Genomic DNA, 22,836 nt, shown 5'->3' with positions numbered 1-22,836 from the left:
CCGACTGCCATTCTCAGGCCTGTGCGACGAAAGTGCTGTACGCACAAACGGATCAAACGTGTTAGGGACAAGAACTTCGTTGTGATGGCATGCTGCTGCGCCTTAAGTTGCCGCAACCGACAAGGCGAGGGCAAAAGGCTTTTTTTGTTTACCATCCGGCGTGCGCAAACGCTTGCTGCACACTTGATATTTGCGCCGTCTCGCATCGTCTCGTTGCTACTTCCAAAACGGCATTATTAAGACCAGTTACTGACTGACGAAGCAAAATCGCGCCTCAAAAACGTCTCCGCAGGGCGCGATCGAAGTTTTCCTCGGATTTCCTCTGGTAGCGCGTTAGCTGTCGTCTGCCACGGCAGGCGCGACGCAGGCGGCGCCACTGTCGATATCGCGCCTCGATCGCGCTGGTCGCGCCGAGCGCGATAGTGGAACGGAGGAGGAGGGAAGTGGATGGCGCTACTTTTATAAATATAGGGGCTTTAAGCAGGGTGGGGTCTCAGCGCTCCCCTCCAAGCAGCGGCGATAGGCATGAACTAGCCCCGATGCGAAGGCCGTAATACGGTGGCTAGAAGCCGTAAGAAGCGAGCGCGCGCGCCAGTCGAGCCCGGCCGTGACGCCGCGCGCTTCCGTCGGATCACCTGTTCTTCTTCCCACGAAACACACAAGCAGCTATTTGATGTCTAAAAGATGTCTTGAACGGATAATTCAAAAGTCTAATAGCTGTCCTGGTCAAGACATTTTCTAGCCGTGGACGTCTACAGGTACTTCAGTAAGCCCTGCTAACGTTACGCTAAAAGTTGGCTAATAAACATCTCGACAAGAACAACTTCAAGAATTGTATTAGACGTTCCCAGAATTCTGTAATAATGGCTTCGGAAACATTATGCAGGCTTTTATAAAATATCTTGACAAGAACAAGTTAAGAATTTTATTAGACGTTCCGAGAATTCTGTTATAAATTATAACAGAATTTTGAGGACGTCTAACAAAATTCTTAAGCTATAAAAGCCTGCATATTGTTTCCGAAGTCATAACGTATAATGGCTTCAGAAACAATATGCAGGCTTTTATAGCTGTCTTTAAAGCAGTATTTATAGATTGTCATTCTACAGTGACGTGGTTAGCAAAATTATTGGCCACTTCTTCCGTATACCATGCATCCGTATGCTAGCTTCATAGTACACATGTTACTATATATAGAACTGAAAATTAAAGTGAAGCATTAGATGATATTATTTATAATAACTTGCATAAAATTGTTTAACATATATCAAATGTGCAATACACATCCAAAGCAAATGAACATAACAACATGCAGAAAAAATTACCTGACCTTGTGAAAGCGGCTTTATTGCCTAATAAATGAAAGGACATGCAGAATTATTTTACAAATTTTTTAATACAGTAGAAAAGGTAACCACAGAAAATAAGACGTAGCTGCAGTAACCACAGCAATCCAGGTCCCTTCCCTCTTGGATACCGCTGGCTGCCCACAGAAGTTTGCTCTGTAATACAACAGTGAAGAAAAAAGTGAGTAAGCCACACTTGATTTACAATAAAAATGTGCGATTCGGTATTTCAAATAGCAACATATGTGCCGTTGTTTTACCTCGGTCACATTTACTTTATAAATTTAAGCAATACTTTCTCTCAAAATATTATGCTGTACGATGACGTTCAGAATTATGTTGCAGATATGATATGAAAAAGCTACTGTAGAGTGAAATTAAACTCGCAAATGGTTTGATCCACACACGACTTGTAGTAGGTCATTAGCAGTTAGATGGTTTGCAAACAAATATCTTACAAGAGTATGCTACTTTTATTTAAGTAGTGGTGTTGGTGAGTTGTAGCAACAGGTGGGCTTAGCCTGACAATCAAGACCCGCAACTGCTCCTTCCGAGGGTCTCTTACAATATCCCTGCGGTATTGTACCACATGTCAATAAAACCATTCTCTTCGTAAAGGGACCCTAAAATCATAGAATGGCCTCACTATATTAAAGGACGTCGGCTCACGAATCTCATGCCGCAAAAAGTTTTCCAATCCTCCAACTATAAGCGAAGTTACCACACCAACGCAAGACTATTTTCGTGCCTGCTAGCGTGCTGGAAGCTACACAGAGAAGCCAGGAGAGCAAAGTCCCGGTATACTACGCAATGCAGCACGCTGCTGCCATCTTAAAGGCCACACGCAGCTAGAATTTCTGTAATCATTCAACCAATTATGTGAAACTCCGGCTTTACCTCCCAGATCACAAAAGAACGTTCTGCTACATACCGTGCATGTAAATATATTCGAGTCTAAACTTCGCGCCAGCACGGGCCCGCCAAAACAAAAGTGGCGTGCAAGTTGTAGCAGGTAAACGCATACGTACCGTAAGGAACTGCACCGTATCTGCTGGCCACGGTGTAAGATATCTTACACCGTGCTGCAGGCGCTGGTCAAGGCTTGAACGTGCGCAAAAGACTTGGGAAGAGAAGCATGAGGACTGGCGAGCGAACGCTTGCGAGCATGAGCACGGCCCTTTGAATCGCTCGCGGAAACTTCAGCGCGCCCCCCTGGTGCGGTCCAAGACACGTGGTCCAAGAGCAAATAGCAGTTCGCTCAAACGGAGCGCACGTTTGCGACTGCGCGCGGCCAGATCTGTTGGTGACGATAGCTGGTATCGCAATTGCGGCTTCTTCACCGCTTGTTCACGCAAAGGGAAAGGAAGGCGCGGCTCTGATAAGGACGCTGAACGGGCGCGCACGTGTGCGCCCGGCCGTTTTCTTTTCCTTTTTTTCTAAACTTTGACTGTCGTGACAGACTCATCGATTGAAAAAATCGGAAAGGAATCAAATAACCCAGCAGTCTTTTTCTGCTTGTTCACCCAAAGGGGGAAAGCAGCGAAAGGCTGCTTTCCCCCTTTGCGACGTTAACGGATTGCATATGGCTTGTTAAAGTCGCACGGAATGTAACGCTGCGCGTCGGGCACGCGCATTTTAAATCTTTTTCACTTTAACGCGCGCGCCCAAGCATGTCGCACATTTTCCGACAAAAACATCTAAAAAAGTTCTTCAGTTATACGCTCTAAAGGCGTTCACCAAAGTATACTCCGGTGACGCCAGAGGTGGGCTGTTACCACAGGTGAAACACAATAGTGACACGTACACATGTTTATCTTTCACCGGTAGCCGCTTTCAACATTGGCTGACAAATGTTAAACGTTATCGCTCGGCGCAGGACGCGCCTGCATTGGAAGCTTCTCGGACGTTATCAATGCTTCTATCCGTCGTCTGTGGTCACCGACGCCCATGTAATCTGATTGTATGAGCAACGCGAATTGTCTAGAACTTTCTGGAAGACACGCGGGCATCAGGGATTAATCTGGAACCTTCGATGACTCAGGTATAAAAGCCGACGCGTTTCGCCGCTGATCAGATTTTCGACGATCGCCGACTGTGTTCGCCGCTATCGTTGTGCTTTGAGTGTAGCTTGCTTTTGTGGGCACAGGTTCGCCCAATAAACAACCAGTTTCGCCATACACAGTTTTGTGACTGTTTTCTCTACCGTCACTACTACGTGACATCTGGTGGAGGTGCTAGTTCGTTCATGCACTGAACGCCCCCGCAAAGCCGCGACCCAAGCCCGAAACCGGAGAACGAGACCAACGTCGCCAAGGACCAGCGAGCTAGCCGTAGGCAGCAAGGACTTGTGCCGGAGTTCGGACTTCTTCCCGAAAAGACCACTGCAATCAAGGCCAAGTCAACGACCAAAATGGCAGCACCAGCGTCCCCCATCCTGCTGCAGCAACCTCGGGAGCCACCGACTTTTCGTGGATCATCGGCTGAAGACCCTGAAACCTGGCTGGAGACATACGAGAGGACCGCGACGTTCAACAAATGGAGCGACGACGACAAGCTGCGCCATGTGTATTTTTCATTAGATGATGCTGCTCGGACCTGGTTTGAGAACAGAGAGACCACCCTGGTGACGTGGGACCTATTTCGTGAGAACTTCATGAGGACTTTCACGAATGTCGTGCGAAAAGAAAGGGCCGAAGTTTTATTAGAAACCAGAGTGCAATTGCCGAACGAGAACATCGCAATCTTCACGGAGGAGATGACTCGCCTCTTCCGCCACGCCGACCCCGATATGTCAGAGGAAAAGAAAGTTCGGTTCTTGATGCGGGGCGTCAAAGAGCATCTATTCACTGGATTGATGCGCAACCCGCCCAAGACTGTGGCAGAATTTGTTTCGGAGGCCACAACCATCGAGAAGACCCTTGAAATGCGAGCCAGGCAATACAACCGCCGTGCACTGACAAACTACGCCGAAGCTCAAGCTCTAGGCGCCGACGACCTGCACGAGACGATCAGAGCGGTTGTACGGGAAGAACTACAGAAATTATTCCCAAGATCGCATCCTCAGGTGACTTCAATCGCTGACATAGTTAAAGAAGAGGTTCAGCGATCACTAGAAGTGCCAGAAGTTCCGGTATCGCCTCAACCACAGCCGCAAGCGATGACCTACGCCGCCGTCGCCCGTCGTCAAGGCCCCCCTCCGCGCTCGCGCCAGGGCCCCGTAACGCCGCAGTTCCGTCGTCCACCGCCGCCGCCGCCAGCACGCCCGCCCGTCGCCCAGCGCAGCTCCCAGCGGAAGACGGACATTTGGCGCGCCCCCGACCACCGCCCGCTCTGCTATCACTGCGGGGAAGCCGGCCATGTCTACCGCCGATGCCCATACCGCGAGATTGGCCTACGAGGGTTCGCTGTCAACGCGCCACGTCCACAGCTTGGCGAGCGACCACGTGACATCGCCGACTACCTTGCCGGAGCCCAGTGGCAACCACGACGGCCCTCACGCTCGCCGTCACCAGGCCGCTACATCTCGCCGCATCGCCGCCTGTATGCCGGCCCAACCCGGGGCCGATCTCCCAGCCCATACCCGGGAAACTAAAAGCAGCAACCGATGGAGGTGCGGTTGCTGTACGACGCAATGCCGAAGATCCTCCGCCGCCGACGACGACGACGATTCGCGAATCATCACGACGAGATATCAGCACGCCGCCTAGCAACAGCCTTGACAGCACATCGCCGCCGAACGAGGACCTTCCGACGCGACGTAGCAGCAGCAGAGCAAGCCGACGCAGCCGTGATCCGACGCCACGAATTAACCGCAACGCCAGACGCCGGTCTACCGATCTAGACGTGCTCATCGATGGTCATAACGTCACCGCTCTCGTCGACACTGGCGCCGACTATTCAGTTTTCAGTGGCGCGTTCGCCGCCAAGTTAAAGAAGGTGCAGACGGCCTGGCAAGGACCCGATATACGGACAGCGGGAGGTCACCTAATAACGCCGGCTGGAATCTGCACAGCGCGAGTCACGGTAAACAACCGCACTTACCCGGCGAGCTTCGTAATCCTGCAGCACTGCTCCAGGGACGTCATCCTGGCATGGACTTTCTACACCAACATGGTGCAGTCATCGACTTAAGGTCCAAGTCGATAACGCTTTCAACACACAAAGCGATACCGCCGGATACATGCATCAGTTACCATGCCTTGAATGTGCTTGAAGAACAAGTCACCGTTCCGCCTCACTCCAGCGTAATGATTTCCGCCGGTACGGAAGTGCCTGCAGACATGGAGGGCGTCATCGAGGGCGATCATCACTTACTGCTGTACCGTGAAATTTGCGTCGCTAGAGGCATAGCTGAGCTACGTGCAGGGAAAGCAACGGTGATGCTCACGAACTTCAGCCCCGAATACAAGCACATTAACAAAGGCACCACGGTTGCCTACATCGACGAAATAGTACAAGCCAGCAGTGCTTTCGCCTTCACGGATTCCAGTGCACCCGCAACGACGACTATAATACCTGAAGCAACTTTCAACGTTAATCAGAACCTTCCCAGGCATAAGAAAGAACAACTAAAGCTCTGCTCCTGCAATACAAGGATTGCTTCTCGTCGTCGTCAAAAGTTCGACAAACCCCTGTCGCCAAGCACCGAATCATAACCGACGAAAATGTCCGCCCACTGCGTCAGAGCCCGTACCGAGTTTCGGCACGCGAACGCGAGGCCATAAGGCAACAAGTCGACGAAATGCTACGCGACGACATCATCCAGCCGTCCAAGAGTCCGTGGGCGTCCCCCGTGGTGTTAGTGAAGAAGAAGGATGGAACCCTACGTTTCTGCGTCGATTATCGTCGCCTCAACAAGGTCACGAAGAAGGACGTATACCCCCTTCCACGGATTGACGACGCCTTGGATCGACTATACAACGCAAAGTATTTTTCGTCGATGGACCTCAAAACCGGCTACTGGCAAATCGAAGTCGACGAGAGGGACCGGGAGAAGACGGCCTTTATAACACCAGACGGACTGTTCGAGTTCAAGGTCATGCCGTTTGGTCTTTGCTCGGCACCTGCGACTTTCCAACGCGTCATGGATACAGTACTGGCAGGCTTGAAGTGGCAGACTTGCCTCGTCTATTTGGACGACGTCGTTGTGTTTGCCTCAAGCTTCGAAGAACACCTGCGGCGCCTTGAAACAGTTCTTCAAGCAATCAAAACCTCCGGACTCACGTTAAAGCCAGAAAAGTGCCGCTTCGCATATGAGGAGCTCTTGTTTTTGGGCCACGTCATCAACAAGTCTGGAGTGCGCCCCGACCCTCAGAAAACTGCGGCCATCTCCAACTTTCCTCTGCCCGCTGACAAGAAGGCAGTGCGTAGATTTCTGGGACTGTGCGCCTATTACAGGCGCTTCGTCAAGGATTTTTCACGGATCGCCGAGCCACTGACGTACCTCACGAAGGCCGACAGTCGAATTCAAGTGGGAGATGCCGCAAATCGAAGCATTTGAAGAACTGAAGCGACGCCTACAATCGCCGCCCATCCTTGCGCATTTCGACGAAAATGCCGATACCGAAGTCCACACCGACGCAAGCGGCGTAGGACTCGGCGCCGTGCTTGTGCAGAGGACTGATGGACTAGAAAGGGTTGTAAGTTACGCTAGCCGGTCGCTATCGAAGGCGGAAGCAAATTATTCCACAACAGAAAAGGAGTGCCTCGCCATCATCTGGGCTACATCAAAGTTTCGCCCCTACCTCTATGGCAGGCCCTTTAAAGTTGTGAGCGACCACCACGCCTTGTGTTGGCTAGCTAACTTGAAGGATCCTTCAGGTCGCCTCGCACGATAGAGTCTGAGACTTCAAGAATTCGACATCACCGTCGTTTACAAGTCCGGGCGAAAGCACTCTGACGCCGACTGCTTGTCTCGCGCCCCCGTCGAACCGCCGCCACAGGATGACCAGGATGACGACACTTTCTTGGGACCCATCAGTGCCGACGAATTCGCCGAACAACAGCGAGCCGACCCGGAACTAAGGAACCTTGTAGATTACCTGGAAGGCAAGACCGTCACTGTGCCGAAGGTGTTCAGGCGAGGATTGGCGTCGTTTTTCTTGCAAAACGACATTCTCCTAAAGAAGAACTTCTCGCCTCTCCGAGCCAACTACCTCCTCGTGGTACCCTCAGCATTGCGTCCAGAGGTTCTGCAAGCTCTCCATGACGACCCAACGGCTGGACACTTCGGTTTTTCCCGCACGCTCGCAAGGATACAAGAAAAATACTACTGGCCTCGCCTCTCTGCCGACGTCGCCCATTACGTAAGGACATGCCGAGACTGTCAGCGACGCAAAACACCGCCGACAAAGCCAGCCGGACTTCTACAGCCGATCGAGCCACCTCGCCGACCGTTCCAGCAGATTGGGATGGACTTACTGGGGCCTTTTCCGACGTCGACGTCCGGGAATAAATGGATCGTCGTAGCTACGGACTACCTCACCCGCTACGCCGAAACAAAAGCCTTGCCCAAAGGCAGTGCTGCCGAGGTAGCCCGATTCTTCGTTGAGAACATCCTCCTGCGTCACGGTGCCCCAGAAGTCCTCATCACCGACAGAGGTACTGCCTTTACGGCAGAACTAACTCAAGCCATCCTGCGATACAGCCACACAAGCCATCGCCGGACCACCGCCTACCACCCGCAGACGAATGGCCTCACCGAGCGCCTAAATAAGACCATCGCCGACATGCTGGCAATGTACGTCGACGTCGAACACAAGACGTGGGATGCCATCCTTCCGTACGTGACCTTCGCATACAACACGGCCGTGCAAGAAACGACGCACATGGCGCCGTTCAACCTGGTCTACGGAAGGAACCCGGCAACGACGCTTGACGCCATGCTACCGGACGTCACCGACGAAGAAAATCTCGACGTTGCCACCTATTTGCAGCGTGCCGAAGAAGGTCGACAGCTCGCCCGCCTGCGTATCAAGAACCAGCAGAGGACCGACAGCCGACACTACAACCTTCGACGACGCTACGTCGAGTACCAGCCCGGTGACCGTGTTTGGGTCTGGACTCCGATACGCCGACGAGGACTTAGCGAGAAGCTATTACGTCGCTATTTCGGACCATATAAGATCACCCGACGTATTGGCGCACTGGACTATGAGGTCGTGCCAGACGGCATTTCGCAATCACAGCGGCGCCGGGCACGACCTGAAGTCATCCACGTGGTGCGTCTTAAGCCTTTCTACGCCCGCTGACAAACTTAGGTACTTTGTTACTTGTTATTGTTTTTTGTTATTTTGTTTATTACGCATGGTTTTGTTTTCGCTTTCGTGTTTGTAGCATCGGGACGATGCTTTTTAAGGGGAGGGTATTGACACGTACACATGTTTATCTTTCACCGGTAGCCGCTTTCAACATTGGCTGACAAATGTTAAACGTTATCGCTCGGCGCAGGACGCGCCTGCATTGGAAGCTTCTCGGACGTTATCAATGCTTCTATCCGTCGTCTGTGGTCACCGACGCCCATGTAATCTGATTGTATGAGCGACGCGAATTGTCTAGAACTTTCTGGAAGACACGCGGGCATCAGGGATTAATCTGGAACCTTCGATGACTCAGGTATAAAAGCCGACGCGTTTCGCCGCTGATCAGATTTTCGACGATCGCCGACTGTGTTCGCCGCTATCGTTGTGCTTTGAGTGTAGCTTGCTTTTGTGGGCACAGGTTCGCCCAATAAACAACCAGTTTCGTCATACACAGTTTTGTGACTGTTTTCTCTACCGTCACTACTACGTGACAATAGCATATTTGATTACCCGTACTTCCTGCTACATAATGTTTCCAACGTCTGTTTAACGTCTTCGCGTAGACCAAGACGTCTATAGGCGTTTGTAGCCGTTCCGAGAAGTTTTCAAGACGTTTTGTGTTTTGTGGATTACACCGTGGGCGCGAGTACAAGCGGGTGCGAGAGAGAAAATCTGGGGGCTTAATTTTGCTCCTTGCATATGTGACTTTGCCTAGGTACTACGGCGAAGAACTTTCTTTGCTCGCAAAAGGCGTAGCGCATCAGACACAGGACACAAGAGGAAGAACACAGACAACACACGTTTGGACAAGGAAACGTTAGCCATAGCAGCTCAGCAGTCTACAAGACCCTTACAAAATTCAGGACTTCAGTGCAGCATCGCATGACGGTAACACCGACATTATCAACTTCAACAAGCTCTTTGAAAATCCCTGTCTCGCCAGGAATAACGTCACAGGGTTTGTATATTCTAGATCGATTCTATTCTATATTCTAGCGCCAAACGTGTGTTGTCTGTGTTCTTCCTCTTGTGTCCTGTGTCTGATGCGCTACGCCTTTTGCCTCCATCATGTTATACCAACAAGCCCAGCGTGCAACGTTAGTCAACTTCATTTCTTTGTTCGTTTTGTATGCGTTTGTCCCTAGGCTAGCCGGCATGTGCGTTTGCGTTGATGGCGCCGTGCACAAATTTTGCTCTGGTGCTCCTACGATGGTTCTGGTGAGTTTGTTGCGTTTTTTGTTCCAACGGTAACATAGGAAATCGTGCGATAGTCACGAGGGGATCATTGAACCTGTGAGATTGACGACGAATCGGATAACTTTAATTCCAAAGCACTCCGTGCTCATATATTGGTTATCAGTGCATACTGCACCGTTCAGGAGATTCGCGTGAACGAAAGCACTTCTACGTGTTGAGACACATTTAGCACCCTGTAGGTGGTTCTGTCTGCGCAAGCGGATACTGCTCTCGTTTGTGCCCCGGTGCCGCGGTGCCGGGCGCCGACGCGAAGCGGTGGTCGTTGGGAACTTGGGGTGTTGCGGAGCGCAGTAGAGATGGGTCGCTCAGGAGCGAGCCGGATTTTGTGAGCGGCTCTTTTTAAAGAGCGAGTGAGCGGTGGTTCAGTAAAAATGAGCGGCGGTTCTTTTGGAGAAAGGGAGCCGGTCCTCTCGCGTTCAGAGAGCCGTGCCGATGCGTTCCGTCAGAGCCGTGTCTTCTGCTGGGTGCGACTTCCGCGCCATCTATTAGCGGTACGAGAAAGCAACTGCCCTCCCACCCTTCCTCGCAAGAGTCGCCTTCACCCCCTCGCCTTCGGCTGAAGAACGAAAGAACCGCCGCTCACTTACTGAACCACGGATCCCTCGCTCTTCAAGAGATCCGGCTCGCTCCTGAGCGCTCAGGAGCGCTCCGCTCTTTTGAAGAGCGAGGGAGCTGTGGTTCAGTAAGTGAGCGGCGGTTCTTTCGGAGAGGAAGCCGCATGGACTCTCTCTCTCTCTCGTTCAGTGAGCGTGAGGAACCGTTCCTAGAAAGCGCTCAGGAACGAGCCGGATCTTTTGAAGAGCGATTGAGCCGTGGTTCAGTAAGTGAGCGGCGTTTCTTTGGGAGTGAGGAAGCAGGTTCGCTCTCCTTGAATGAGCCGTGCGGAACCGTTCCGTCAGAGCTGGGTCTTCTGCTGGGTTTCGAGGTTTCGAAACCCAGCAGAACACCCAGCTGGTGGCCGGTGTGGGCAGACTCGCGCTACTGGTACTCGCTCGCAGTGTGTGGTGTGAGCAGCAGTCCCTTTGGTTTTTTGTGCGTCCTATGGTGTGGCACCCAATGCCACCGAGGGGAGAAGTAAAGAAGTCTTAATTGGCAAAGGATGGTATACCGTTCGTTGCCTGCTGCTGTTCGAACGATGTCTCACGACTCTCACCGATCGCACATCGTGCGTTGGTCCAATAACACTTCGAAGATGGTCTTCCGTGTCTTTAAAGACAACAGGTGAACGTACAGTTTACGTCCTGGTCTTCATTTGTGCTAATTAGTGTAGTTATGAAAATTTCGCCTATGACATCCACTTCAGTGCATTTTCTGAGCGTGTATCATTAGCAAGTCATTAAAACGAGGCCAATGATCTGTTGTGTTGTAATAGGACTTCATTTCTTTTTTTTTTGTCCTGGCGTATGATCGCCAGTATCGCGCGTGCACTCAAGAGAGAGAGAGAGAAAACAAAAACAAAAGGTACGTGCGGCAGTGTTGGGGATGTTTCGTATGATTTTTGTATATTAATTCAAGAAATAATTTCTACATTCATTTTGCATGGCGTTACAGCTTACTCATATTATAGTGAACGTACGTATGTGAATAAATGAATAAAGTTGAAACATAATGTACAATCACTTTGCGTTTTTATTTTGACAAAAGTTGATTTTAAAGTACCACAAAAACAGACAAGCTTCTGTAATGACGATGAAGTTACATAATTTTTTCTGAAAAAAATACGTCGCATTCTGCCTGTCACAGTATCATAAGCATTTTATCCCCAATATCAGAAAAGAAAGTTTCATTACAACTAAAAATTCACGCTTTTAATATATGTAGAAATATTCTCTAAACATAGCGAAAATACCAATAACACGGTTATTAAATTATGCATATGATCGTTTTTTTTCAAAGTCACATAACTATAGAATATGCATAACACAGGTTACACGTTTAAGTGAACCGGTGAGCCGTTCAAATGAACCGGTTCATTTCAGTGAGCTGAGCCGTTCCGAGCCGCTCACTGAAGTGAGCCGTTTTGCCCATCTCTAGAGCGCAGCGTAGCAACACCCCAACTAAAAAAATACTGCTCCAGTCAGGTAGACTGCTCCCTCCCTGATAGTGAGATTATATTTGGATCATCAAAGCAGTGACGCGTTTATTTAGGAATAGCATCGATCCCTTAACAGCAGCCACAGTTGTACAGGGTCGACCACATCTAAGGTGAACACCTCATTAGTATTCAAGACATCATAGAAGCGGATGTTCAGTACATAATTCGAAAAATCATTATTGTGTTTATCGACACCATGATTACACATGGTATAACGAACATTTCACTCGTGAAGTAGAATAAACGCTGTAGTTTTACCAGCTTGAATACTAATGAGGTGTTCATCTTAGATGTGGTCGACCCTGTACAAAAGACCAAAGAAAGTTCTCCGCTGTAGTACCTAGGCAAAGTCAGAATTCAAGGAGCAAAAGCCCCCAGATTTTCTCTCTTGTGCCCGCTTGTACTCGCGCCTGCGCAAAAACTACTGGCGGTCCCTCCAAGCAGCAGTCACGGGACCCGCAGTGCCACGCCCCCGCTGTACCTACGAGCAATTGTAAAGTCGCCACCGGGATGGACGAACTCGATCGGTCGAAAGCGACACCGCATATGGGGGCGAGCTCCACCACTGGAAAAGCAGGCGCCACTGTCGGCGTGACGTGGTATAAGGAATCACGTGGGCCACAGCGGCGTGTCATCTGCTTCGGAAGCGCCGAAGCGAGCTGAAAACGAAAGTTTAGTCCCACCTTCGCTACGGTTTTGATTAAGTGGGGATGTTTTCCCGCTTCGAGTGCCTGCTTGACAGCACTATAATAGTTAGTGACTGCCTTTGAAGGCGTCCGACATGGTAGGCTATTGCTCGGTACCGCAGTACCGGACGCGCACGCAACGGAGCGCGGTGTCAGCCTTCACACGTACCTGAAGTCCAAGAAGGTGCTTGTAGCTTGGATTGCGAAGCTTAGAACCGGCAAGCAGCCATCGGCTACAACTCCGGTGTGTAGCAAGCACTTCCGGGAGGAAGAGTAGCAGAAAGCGCGCACTGAGAAGCTTGTTGATGCTAGATGCTGGCATGTTCACCAGGATGGAAAGGGAACGGTGAGATGCACATTAAAAAAAAAGCATGGCATGTGGTCATGTTTGTGTTAGCACCAAACAATGAATGTACTGGATTAACAAAAAGAAGCAGCGGGAAATTCCTCGCTGAGAAGACTGATAAACATACGGTGCGACGCAACTTGAGAAATAACGATATTGAAACGTCTAAGAATTTAGAAGAAGAAAAGAAAAATGATTGAATCGTCGCGATGGCACATCACGAGTCCCCGTATAGCGTCGAAGTCCCTATCGTTTTTGAACAGCTCTGATAGCGTCCACGCAACAATGGTTGCTTGTGTACTGCCAAATGTTCATAAGCTGCGGCCTAAAGCTCACGGCACGGTGCGAAAACGCACTCGCAGCGAAAGCAAAACATTGTGCGCGGACATGCATGCAGACGCGCAGTCGGTGGCTGCGAACCCGTACGATCGCTACATTGAGGCTTCATTCTTTATGCTCGATTTGGTTATACGGACAGCACTCTATAAAAACACGTTTCACATAGCTCTCAGCGATTGCCTACCTTTCACGCAAGAAGCTTCGGGGGACTCCATCGCGTCGACCGCGCGCAATGGGCGTTCACTGTACGTGTTCGGTAAATAGATATCGCCTGTAAACTATTCTGCGGTTTCTGTTTGCCCAATATTATTATTTTGACAGTAAGAAACTTCCCTCGTTTGGAGAGTACCTACAGAAATGGCCAGGAGGGCTCCCGCGTGGTGTTTTTATTGAGCGCCGACAGCCAAACCTATGAGGAGTGCGCCGCGTTATCCCTCATACTACGCAAGCGAGGCGCTTCCGACAGATGGCGACTCCGTAACTCCTTGCCCCCAATACACGCGAACGATTAGGCGTTGGTGCCCAGCATCGTAGCGAACATGTTCGCTCGCTATCCTGTCGCGTTAAGTCGAACCTCCTCGATTCGTCAGCGCCCATCGGCATGTTCTATTGGTATATAGTAATTCGGCTGGCTAGATTGGTGTATTAAAGGCGCAATACATGCCTTATTGATTGTTCCTACTACTGTGTTGTCGTTCCTTTGTCCCAAGGGCACGTTTGAGACCCCACAATTCATGCTAACGGGCCATCACAAGCCGCGTTTACATGAACGCGACAACTGGCGCATTGCATCGCATCAGATTAACTTTCTAGCGCATCGCATCCATGTAAACGGAGATAATGCGCTAAGAAAGCGCGTCGCATTAATGCGTCAGACAGATATGGATTGAGACGAGTAAGTCGACTTTCGCAGTGCATGTAAACGCAATCGCATCGCATTAAGAATTATAGCCAATGCAATTTGCTGTGGATCTGCTGCGCTCGCCGAGCTGCGGCGTGGCGAGACGCCCGAAGCGTCTGCGAGAGCTGGTTTGCCTTCGATGTGCGACACCGTTACCATGGCACCAGGGGTGATGCGCAGCATGTAAACACTGGCGCATCGCATTACTCGTGATGCGCTAGGAAATGTGATGCGCTACTGTCGCATTCTGTCGCATTCATGTAAACGCGGCTACAGACTGAAACCGCTGCGCCTCAGAATGTACAAAAGCCTTGCAGGTCAGTTGCAGTTGTGCAATGTTCCTGTATTTGACGGCGGACGATGCAATTGTGGAATGCAAAACAGTCATACGGAAGTATGGGAAAGAAGCTGCGAGTATAAAGAAATGTGCGGATCCCAGGCACTGTCGGAATAGACGTAAGCGAAGCTTTCTGTGCTGTTTGCTCTGATTAACGATAATTTACGGTGATGTTGACGACAAATGTTTAATTCATTCGCCATTTAGTGCAATGCGAGAGTGGTGAGCTGATGTTAAACGTTACCTTGCGTGCACCGCTGCTGTTTGTCTGCGTAGTACACTGAACACACAGCGAGACGTGCTTGTCTGAGGCGTTGTTGTGCGCCATTGTTCATAACCCTCCGAGAAAGTTAGCATTGTAATTGCCTCCCGCGGCACATCGCACCGTGGCAGAAGTGTTAAACTTTTAACTGAAAAATGGGAGCTGTACGTGCCAAAACCACAATCGGATTATTATAGGCATGCCGTAGTGGCGGAATCCAGATAGGATTTTCACCCCCTAGAGTTGTTTAACGTGCACCTAAAGCGAAGTACACGAGCGTTTTTGTATTTCGCCCCCGTCGAAATGCGGCTGTCACGGTCACGATCGAACCCACGACCTCGAGCAATGCCATAGCCGTAAACCTACCGCAGCGGACTCGGGAGAGTTGATTTGACGTGCGGCCGTTTCCGTAGTGTCACCTGGACTCTACGGTGTCTTAATGCGGATTTGTGTCTGCACGCCCTGCGTTAGTTTACTGCTTTACAAATTTGCGCGGTGTTTATTTTTCAGAAATAGCAGGAACGTACCGTACCTTGAACTTAAGTTTATCCACTTTGTCCGCAACCGCTGTCATGTCTAGTAGTAGCGTTTTCTTGCCTTCTTACGTCGCCTCCCCCCCATGTATGCGAGTGAAGAGTGACAAGGCTGTTTACTCGTTTCGTGACTGCGTCACTGCTACGCATTCTCTGTCTCCTCTCCCTACCTCCTCTCTACTAGTCTACCCACCCCTTGGGATTGTTGCCCGTTAGTACAAAGGTAAGCGCTGCATTTTCTGCAGTGCTAGTCACGGATAAGTACAGCAGTCAAGAGGCTATTGTAGCAAGCCCAGGGAACTCCTGAGGACATTGCGAAGACCGTCGACAGAAAGGTCCAGACGAGTTTCTCGCGCCGCCTTTTACTCTCTGCCACGCTCCTGCCATGTACACGCACGCCTTGAACCATTTCCCGAAGCGGTGTGCAAGGCAGCAGCAGCAGTGGAAAAGTCGAAGGAAGAGGCGAAGAAAGCGTCGCTTTGATAGAGGGACGAACCGTGGGGCTCTGTTCTCTACACGTAAGGCGGCTGCACTGCCGCCATTATCCGCCTCTCTGATTGGCTGTCGAGTGTTTAGAATTAGTGCACCCGCCGAGGTGGCTCAGTCAGCTAAGGCGTTGCGCTGCTTAGCACGAGATCGCGGGATCGAATCCCGGCCGCGGCGGCCGCATTTCGATGGAGGCGAAATGCAAAAACGCCCGTGTGCTTGCGTTGTAGTGCACGTTAAAGAACCCCAGGTGGTCGAAATTAATCCGGAGCCCTCCACTACGGCGTGCCTCATAATCAGAACTGGTTTTGGCACGTAAAACCTCAGAAAGAAGCAGAAGTTTAAAATTTGTGCAAGAAAGCGGTAGCTTTGCAAAAGTTTTGCGTTTTCATCAAGATGACGAAACGTGACGTGGGGCTGCAAATTTTATCGACTAAAACTTTTTCTGGTCTTTATATTGCGACATCAATGTTTCAAAAGGAAAGTGAACCGTAGCGCGTAGAAGTCCGTGCAATGCATCTGCGATTTGGCGAATATGCGGTGGCGGTCGACATAATACAATTACTCGAAGGAACTGCGGCGCTAGTGTCTGTATTGCAAGCAGGGCGATTCAGCCAGCAGGGGGCGTCATAGCCGAGCAAGTTTCTGCAACACTCGAAGGCCTCCCGATGAGCACCAGTGTGAGATTAGTTATACGTATACTATTGCATAGTGAGCCGTCTCAAACATTACTGCTCGGAAGGCCATACGGCCGAGCTGCGCTTCTCTAAACGCCGAGCGCGATTGTGTCATGCGCGACGAATGCATGACCGAGTAATGACCTCTTTCCTCTACACGACGACTCTAATGCAAGACGGGTGGCTACTAATAATTACATCTTTGCGTGCGTTCAAAAAATGATGGCTTCCACCATGAAGGCAGCGGGATAAGGACGTTATATGTTCCCAGGCACCACTGGCTATGAATGTGCAGAATATTTGTAGGCTTTTGGGTTTGGTTTAGTCACCGGGAATACTAAAATATTTTGTTTTGCATATACGTATGAAATGTAATAAATCTACTGTAGCAATTATTGGTAAAAAATGTATATGTACTTTTTTTCTCTACAAATATACCCAGTTGTGCCCCTAAACGTGGGCTTCGCTTAGAATATTGTCGGCGAGTGTATCAACTGAATGACTTGTAGTACCTGCCCTTTAAGCTGAAGGAAAGCTTTTCAGTTTCACTTAAAGGAATTATTATTATTATTATTATTATTATTATTATTATTATTATTATTATTATTATTATTATTATTATTATTATTATTATTTTTTGTGAGCGGGAGCTTTAAGATCGGTTTCACACGTGTGTTCTTTTTTCTTTTCCCCCCAAAATGTAAACGTTCAAGTGCGAAAGAATGAAAAAGGTATTTATTGAAAGCGAGTAATAAACGTATATTTGCTTACAAAAATCGTGTCCCTTGTTTTCGAAAGCAAACCATTTTTGCGTTGGGTTTCTCTCGCCCATAAGCTGTCCTCCGGTTTCTGAACAGTTGAGAATCGGTTCCGTCAGTTCAGAATCACGTCAGATACCTTCAAGTATCGCGCAATCGCTCGCCAGCAGTCGTTTGTGAGCGCATCTGCCTGAGTGGCAGCACTCGAAGGGTGACATCTCACGACGTTCTGCCGCACCACGCCAGCGATGACGAGGTAGTTGTCTAACAAGTAGTTACGAGCAGAGTTCAAGATCCGTGTCACCTCTGCTTGCGGCGCGCCGCCAACCGCGACCAATTGGCGGCGGAAAACGGGGCTTCCACAGAACAGCTCGAAAGCCTCTGCGCACAGCCTGTCTGCCGTGGGAAGAATCGCAAAATGTATCGCGCGGTGAAGGTCGCGGTGGTTGTTCCGCAGTGCCTCCAAGATGGCGAAACTGTCGCTGCTGTCAGTTCTGAACGCGAACGGTAACGAAAGGTGCGTGATGCGCCTGTTTTGAGACAGTGCGCGAGCAATTCCTCTCGCTGCACTTTCACCGAAACAGTTTTTCGCAGTGTCTACGCTGACTTCGGTCAACGACTCGTTGTGAGCGAGCATGTACGAGAGCGCCTCAGCAGTTCTCAAATACACCGGGTCTACGATACTGATGATCAATCTGTCAATGCTGCTGTTTAATGCAACAGCGCGTAATACTTTTCGAGCAAACAGCTCCCGACAAACGAGGTCCATACAGCGAAGGTTTCCGACCTTCTTGAGCATTTTGCAGAAGAGAACACCCTTTGCACCAGGGTCATTCGGCACAATGACCCTCAGAGAGCTAACGTAGCTCGTAGCGACGGCGTCGAAGAGAGAAATAAGCAGGTCGTTCTTAAAATGCCAGATATTGCTGAAGTCAAGCTCCTGGGGGCACGCCGTAACGGAGGCCAATATCACTGTCAAGCCTGGCAAGTCTGGCTCTGCCAACGGGACACAGATGCGACTGTAGCTTCCGCTGTGGGTCAGCTCGTCCGCCAAGGCCGCCCTGTCGTAAAAGAAATTTATCAGCGTAAATTATTGCGAACCGGCGCTGGCAAAAGTGAGAACAAACAAAAAAACACGCACGCACGCACGCACGCACGCACGCACGCACGCACGCACGCACGCACGCACGCACGCACGCACGCACGCACGCACGCACGCACGCACGCACGCACGCACGCACGCACGCACGCACGCACGCACGCACACACACACACACACACACACACACACACACACACACACACACACACACACACACACACACACACACACACACACACACACACACACACACACACACACACACACACGTACACACACACACACACACACACACACACACACACACACACACACACACACACACACACACACACACACACACACACACACCACAACACACACACACCACACACACACACACACACACACCACCCCTGCATTACAGTAGTGAACACACATATGTGTGTTATTAAAACGCACACGCATCCACTCGAGCAAGAACTGCGAAAGGGGCCGCAGTTAGCACCAAGAAATGACCAAACTGGAAAGTGGAGCTTTACGGCACCGTCAATAACCGAAATGTTATCCATCTCTGTGGTGCAACCAAAGGGACAGATGCATTGACGGTGCCATATAGCTCCACTTTTGCAGTTTGTTCGTTTCGTGGTGCTCGTACACTGTGGCCCCTTTCCGAGTTTTTTGCGCGAGTGGATACATGTGCGTCTTTTTTAAAATGTTATCTCATTCTTGCCAAGTATGCTAAGCCGAGACCTGATTCAAGCAGCATGCCCAAGCAGCATGCCCAGCTGGTTCAACTACTCCACCTATATTTGAAGTATATCTCAGCAGTGTGCCCGTATTTTCGCATACTGGTCCATATATACGGTTTCCTTGTGATACATTCTTGGAATACGCAAGTTATGTGCACGGTACGTGGGCTATGCGGTGTGAATAAAATATGATGGCAGTGCGTGTCCAAGCGACTATTGCCATAGGCTGGCGGTCTTCATGACATAACGCACCCCCTAGTTGAGCAGTCTAGCTCGAAGGACCCAAATGCAAAATATATATTTTTGTTCACTACTTATGTTTTACATAGCTGAACTGTATTGTTTTCCGTACTGATCTTCTATTATCTCACTTCCTTCGTTAATAAGTAACTCACAGAACTACGATTCGCGTCATTTCGTTTTATGACCAAAGAACAAGAGTATGCATACGAGTACAAGATATTGATACGAGTACAAGTCATAGCAGAAGCGCCGCTATGACTCCCGTGATCGCGACGTTATGTACACTCCGGGTGCCCTTGTGATTCTATGGACTCCGACTGGGCGTTTTGGACTCTCCGAAAAATTGCTTTCCCGGTACCGTGTAACCGACCTCACTTACGAGAGTGGCCCTCTCGCGTCTTCCTCTCCCTCCGTCTTGCCGCCTACAGACGTTGTCCACGAATCCCGCCTTAAACCTTACCGCTCGCCCACACCATACCAAGCACCGTGACGGTGCTTCAGCGGCCAGGGTCATGTCACAGTACTATTATAGGCACTATAGTACTATTCCTCAAGAGGAGCGTCGATGAAGACGTTTTTTACTCTGGCGCGCTCTCGCCCATATGGTTCAGCGCTTCATCGCCTTGTAAATATATTGTAAATACATTTTCCTGTTGTGTGTGCCTCTCCGTAACAATATGCAGTAAAACTACAAAGTAAAATACAAAAGTAGTAAAAAAAGCTCGCAATATACCACCCGAAAGTCGAAGCGTTGATAGCGAGCGCAAAGCGTTAGACAAGTACGCGAAGTAAGATTCGTAGTTTTATCGGCAGTATAGACTGCAATAAACATTCGCTTACTAATTCGCAAGCATGGAGTCGGCGCACTCGACGACCGCGAACCGTGGCCGTCACAACGCTGGCGTGACGGACAGCGCAAACAGAGAGGAGCGAACGCTTCGGCTGCCTCTCCCTTCAACCCGTTTCCAAAACTTGAAATTACGCGACATCTAGCACCAGGCACGCGAAAAGGCAGCGCGCGAGTAGCCGCCAGCCATCTCGGCCCGTTACCTTTTACCCACCGGCGCACGGCCGGGCTAAGGAGCCGCACGCACAGCTGCACCTCAATCCCGCCCCCCCTCCACCCCCCTAGCGTGTTCATGATCACAGTTCCACCAACATATAAGTGATCGCAATAAATGGTTTTGATCAACTCGTACCTTTCATCGTGGGTGCCGAATCCACTCCTTAGTCTGAGCGCCAACGTCTTCAGCGTCTTGTTTGTACTAAGTGCACGACACAGCGCTGCGATTGTTGTTATCTGCAGGGAGGAAGTGTTCAATTCCAGAAATTCGAGGGTGGAATTGTCCGACAGTGCCTCTGCCAGATCCACCAGGCTGGACGTACATTGAAAATTGGAGAGTTCCAGGTGTCGGAGGGTCGCGTTCGTGCGCAGCGCAGATGCCAGTGCCCGTTCGCAGTCTGGACTTAAGAGTGAAAATGTCACACAAAGCCAGTTCAACGTTGAGTTAACTTTGAGCACATCAAACAGGACTGCGGGGGTAGACTTATGTAACAGCACAAACAGCTTGGCCAAAGTTTTGATTGTCGTAACGGCTTCAGCAAATACCGCAAGCTCACTTCCGTGGACGTTCACGGTCAGTTCCCTTAAATGCGTCGATGCTCTAAAAAGAGGCTGGATCGCGTCTATGGCAGTGAACGTGTCAAAAATGTTAAGCCCTTCAAACGACTGACCCGCAGCTTGTATTTGACGGTCCCGAGAATTCATCGCTTCCTCGGAGCACACAGCATGCACAAATTTGAGGGAGTTCCGGTTGTGCTGTAATAGCGCACCAAGGTCTGATGTGAACTTGGTTTTGTATCCATGGCTTCGGAAGAGAAGGGTTTCGAGACAGCCGATGGCGTCGACACCTTGCAATGTGTAGAGCGTGCCCTGACGTCGAGCTTCTTCGAACGGCATCTCGCAAACGTCCAGCGAGCGTATCACTCGAACGGATTCGCCTGCTGACGATGAAGGACGCAGAACAATGAAGAACGCAGGCGTTTCCAACCGGCCAGTGTCAGCGACGCAGCGGAGCTCCAGTTCGTCGATGCAGGCGTGGTGACAGAGGAGCTGTGAAGCAAGGAATGCCGCATCGCGAGACACGGAGTCGGGGTCCCGCGCAATTTCCATGTTCTCCCAAGAAAAGCGCAGCCCGCCTCGCTTTGTCTCGATGAGTTCGAACGCGAGCCGGTGCAGCACTCGGTTCCACTGTGTCAAATCGCTGTTGAGCCAGCACCTTTCGCCAGGCACTGCCGCGCTGCAAGGTCGATCGAAGTCCAGCTCTTGCAAGAGGCTTTCTTTACAGTCGAATGCTGCCGCCGCAAACGCCATTGTTTCTTTCGCTGCCATTGTTTCTTTCGCGGCTATGGCTTGGCTACGGCAGTCTGCAGACGGAGTGTGAGAGTGCACCACGTGAGTGCAACCGCCCCGACAACGACCTACAGGGTAGGGTGCCTCGATGCCAGCGCCGCCGTTCAGGGTGGTGCCAACCTTTGACCGCCCCCGCGCCGCCGCTTTCTCGCTGCTACGCCATATTGTGTCACAGTGAGCCGTTGCGATTGCTTGGTGCCGGTGCTGAGTTCGAGGCACAGTGCGCGCGGATGCTTCGCGGACGCTTCTACTTGCTAGACAGTGTTCAGCCGCATGACTGACAAGCTATCAAGTGCATCGTGTCGACATGACGGGCTGTTGTGTTCCCAAGTGCGCCGGATCGACGCGTAAAGGACTGCGTTGTTTTCGCTTCCCCCGGGACCCAGAGCGACGGAAGAGATGGGAAGCCCAAGTAAAGCGCGATCACTGGAAGGCAATGGATAACTCGTGCATTTGCGAGGTAAGTGTCAAGAATGTTTAGACTACCGCACCGTGTTTTTCATTTAAATAAGAAAGTATTCTCTGATCCTCGCTCACGTACCTACGTTCGCTCACGAACTAAGTAAGCACTGCACCGATGCTGTCTGAGTAGCGTATGGTTTGCGAGCGCGCGTCGCATAGGCTTTTTTTTTGTTTTGATGGGCGCAGTCGATACCCTTATTTTAAGGACTGACGAAGATGCTTAGCCGCGAAATAGTCTTACATTAGCTACGAATCGTCACGTAAGCCACCTATTTTCCTTTTTCACTGGAAGCACACATCGTGTGTGTCTCTTGTTTCTTTTTTTTTCAGTACTGGTTATTTGGGACTAAAGAACGCAGTGCTTCGTCTGGGGAGAGCGGCTGTTTTGTACGTGGTAAGCGAAACATTGTGATTTTCTCTGATTTCTCAGGAGATATCTTGCGGACCTCAGGGTGTTACGTTACATAGCTGATTTTTTAGACTTGTACATATTTGTAGCGTGGTGATCGTAAGCCGATGGTCATTCGTGCTCATTCCCGATCGTAGTGGGTACTGTGACGG

At 50.3% G+C, this 22,836-nt stretch overlaps 1 protein-coding gene across 1 annotated transcript; it reads right to left on the bottom strand.

Moving 5' to 3' along the window:
* Positions 1-17,439: 17,439 nt before the first annotated feature.
* LOC125942255 (uncharacterized) lies at positions 17,440-21,783 on the bottom strand. The gene is made up of 2 exons (XM_049660422.1): positions 20,600-21,783; positions 17,440-18,385 (listed from the first exon to the last, which is right to left on the bottom strand). The coding sequence occupies exons 1-2, from the start codon at positions 21,772-21,774 to the stop codon at positions 17,440-17,442; spliced, it is 2,121 nt and encodes a 706-aa protein (XP_049516379.1). The 5' UTR covers positions 21,775-21,783.
* Between the last annotated feature and the right edge of the window lie 1,053 nt (positions 21,784-22,836).

The sequence above is a fragment of the Dermacentor silvarum genome, chromosome 1 (assembly GCF_013339745.2).
Source record: "Dermacentor silvarum isolate Dsil-2018 chromosome 1, BIME_Dsil_1.4, whole genome shotgun sequence".
In the NCBI taxonomy this organism is placed as follows: domain Eukaryota; kingdom Metazoa; phylum Arthropoda; class Arachnida; order Ixodida; family Ixodidae; genus Dermacentor; species Dermacentor silvarum.
Note: the sequence above shows the minus strand (reverse complement) of the source record. Positions and strands in the feature narration are given on the sequence as shown.

Excerpts from the sequence above, each read along its gene's own strand:
- LOC125942255 (XM_049660422.1), bottom strand. The coding sequence starts at position 21,774 with ATGGCGTTTGCGGCGGCAGCATTCGACTGTAAAGAAAGCCTCTTGCAA. Across the intron at positions 18,386-20,599 it reads TTCGGCACCCACGATGAAAG|GGCGGCCTTGGCGGACGAGC; the intron begins GTACGAGTTGAT and ends CTTTTACGACAG.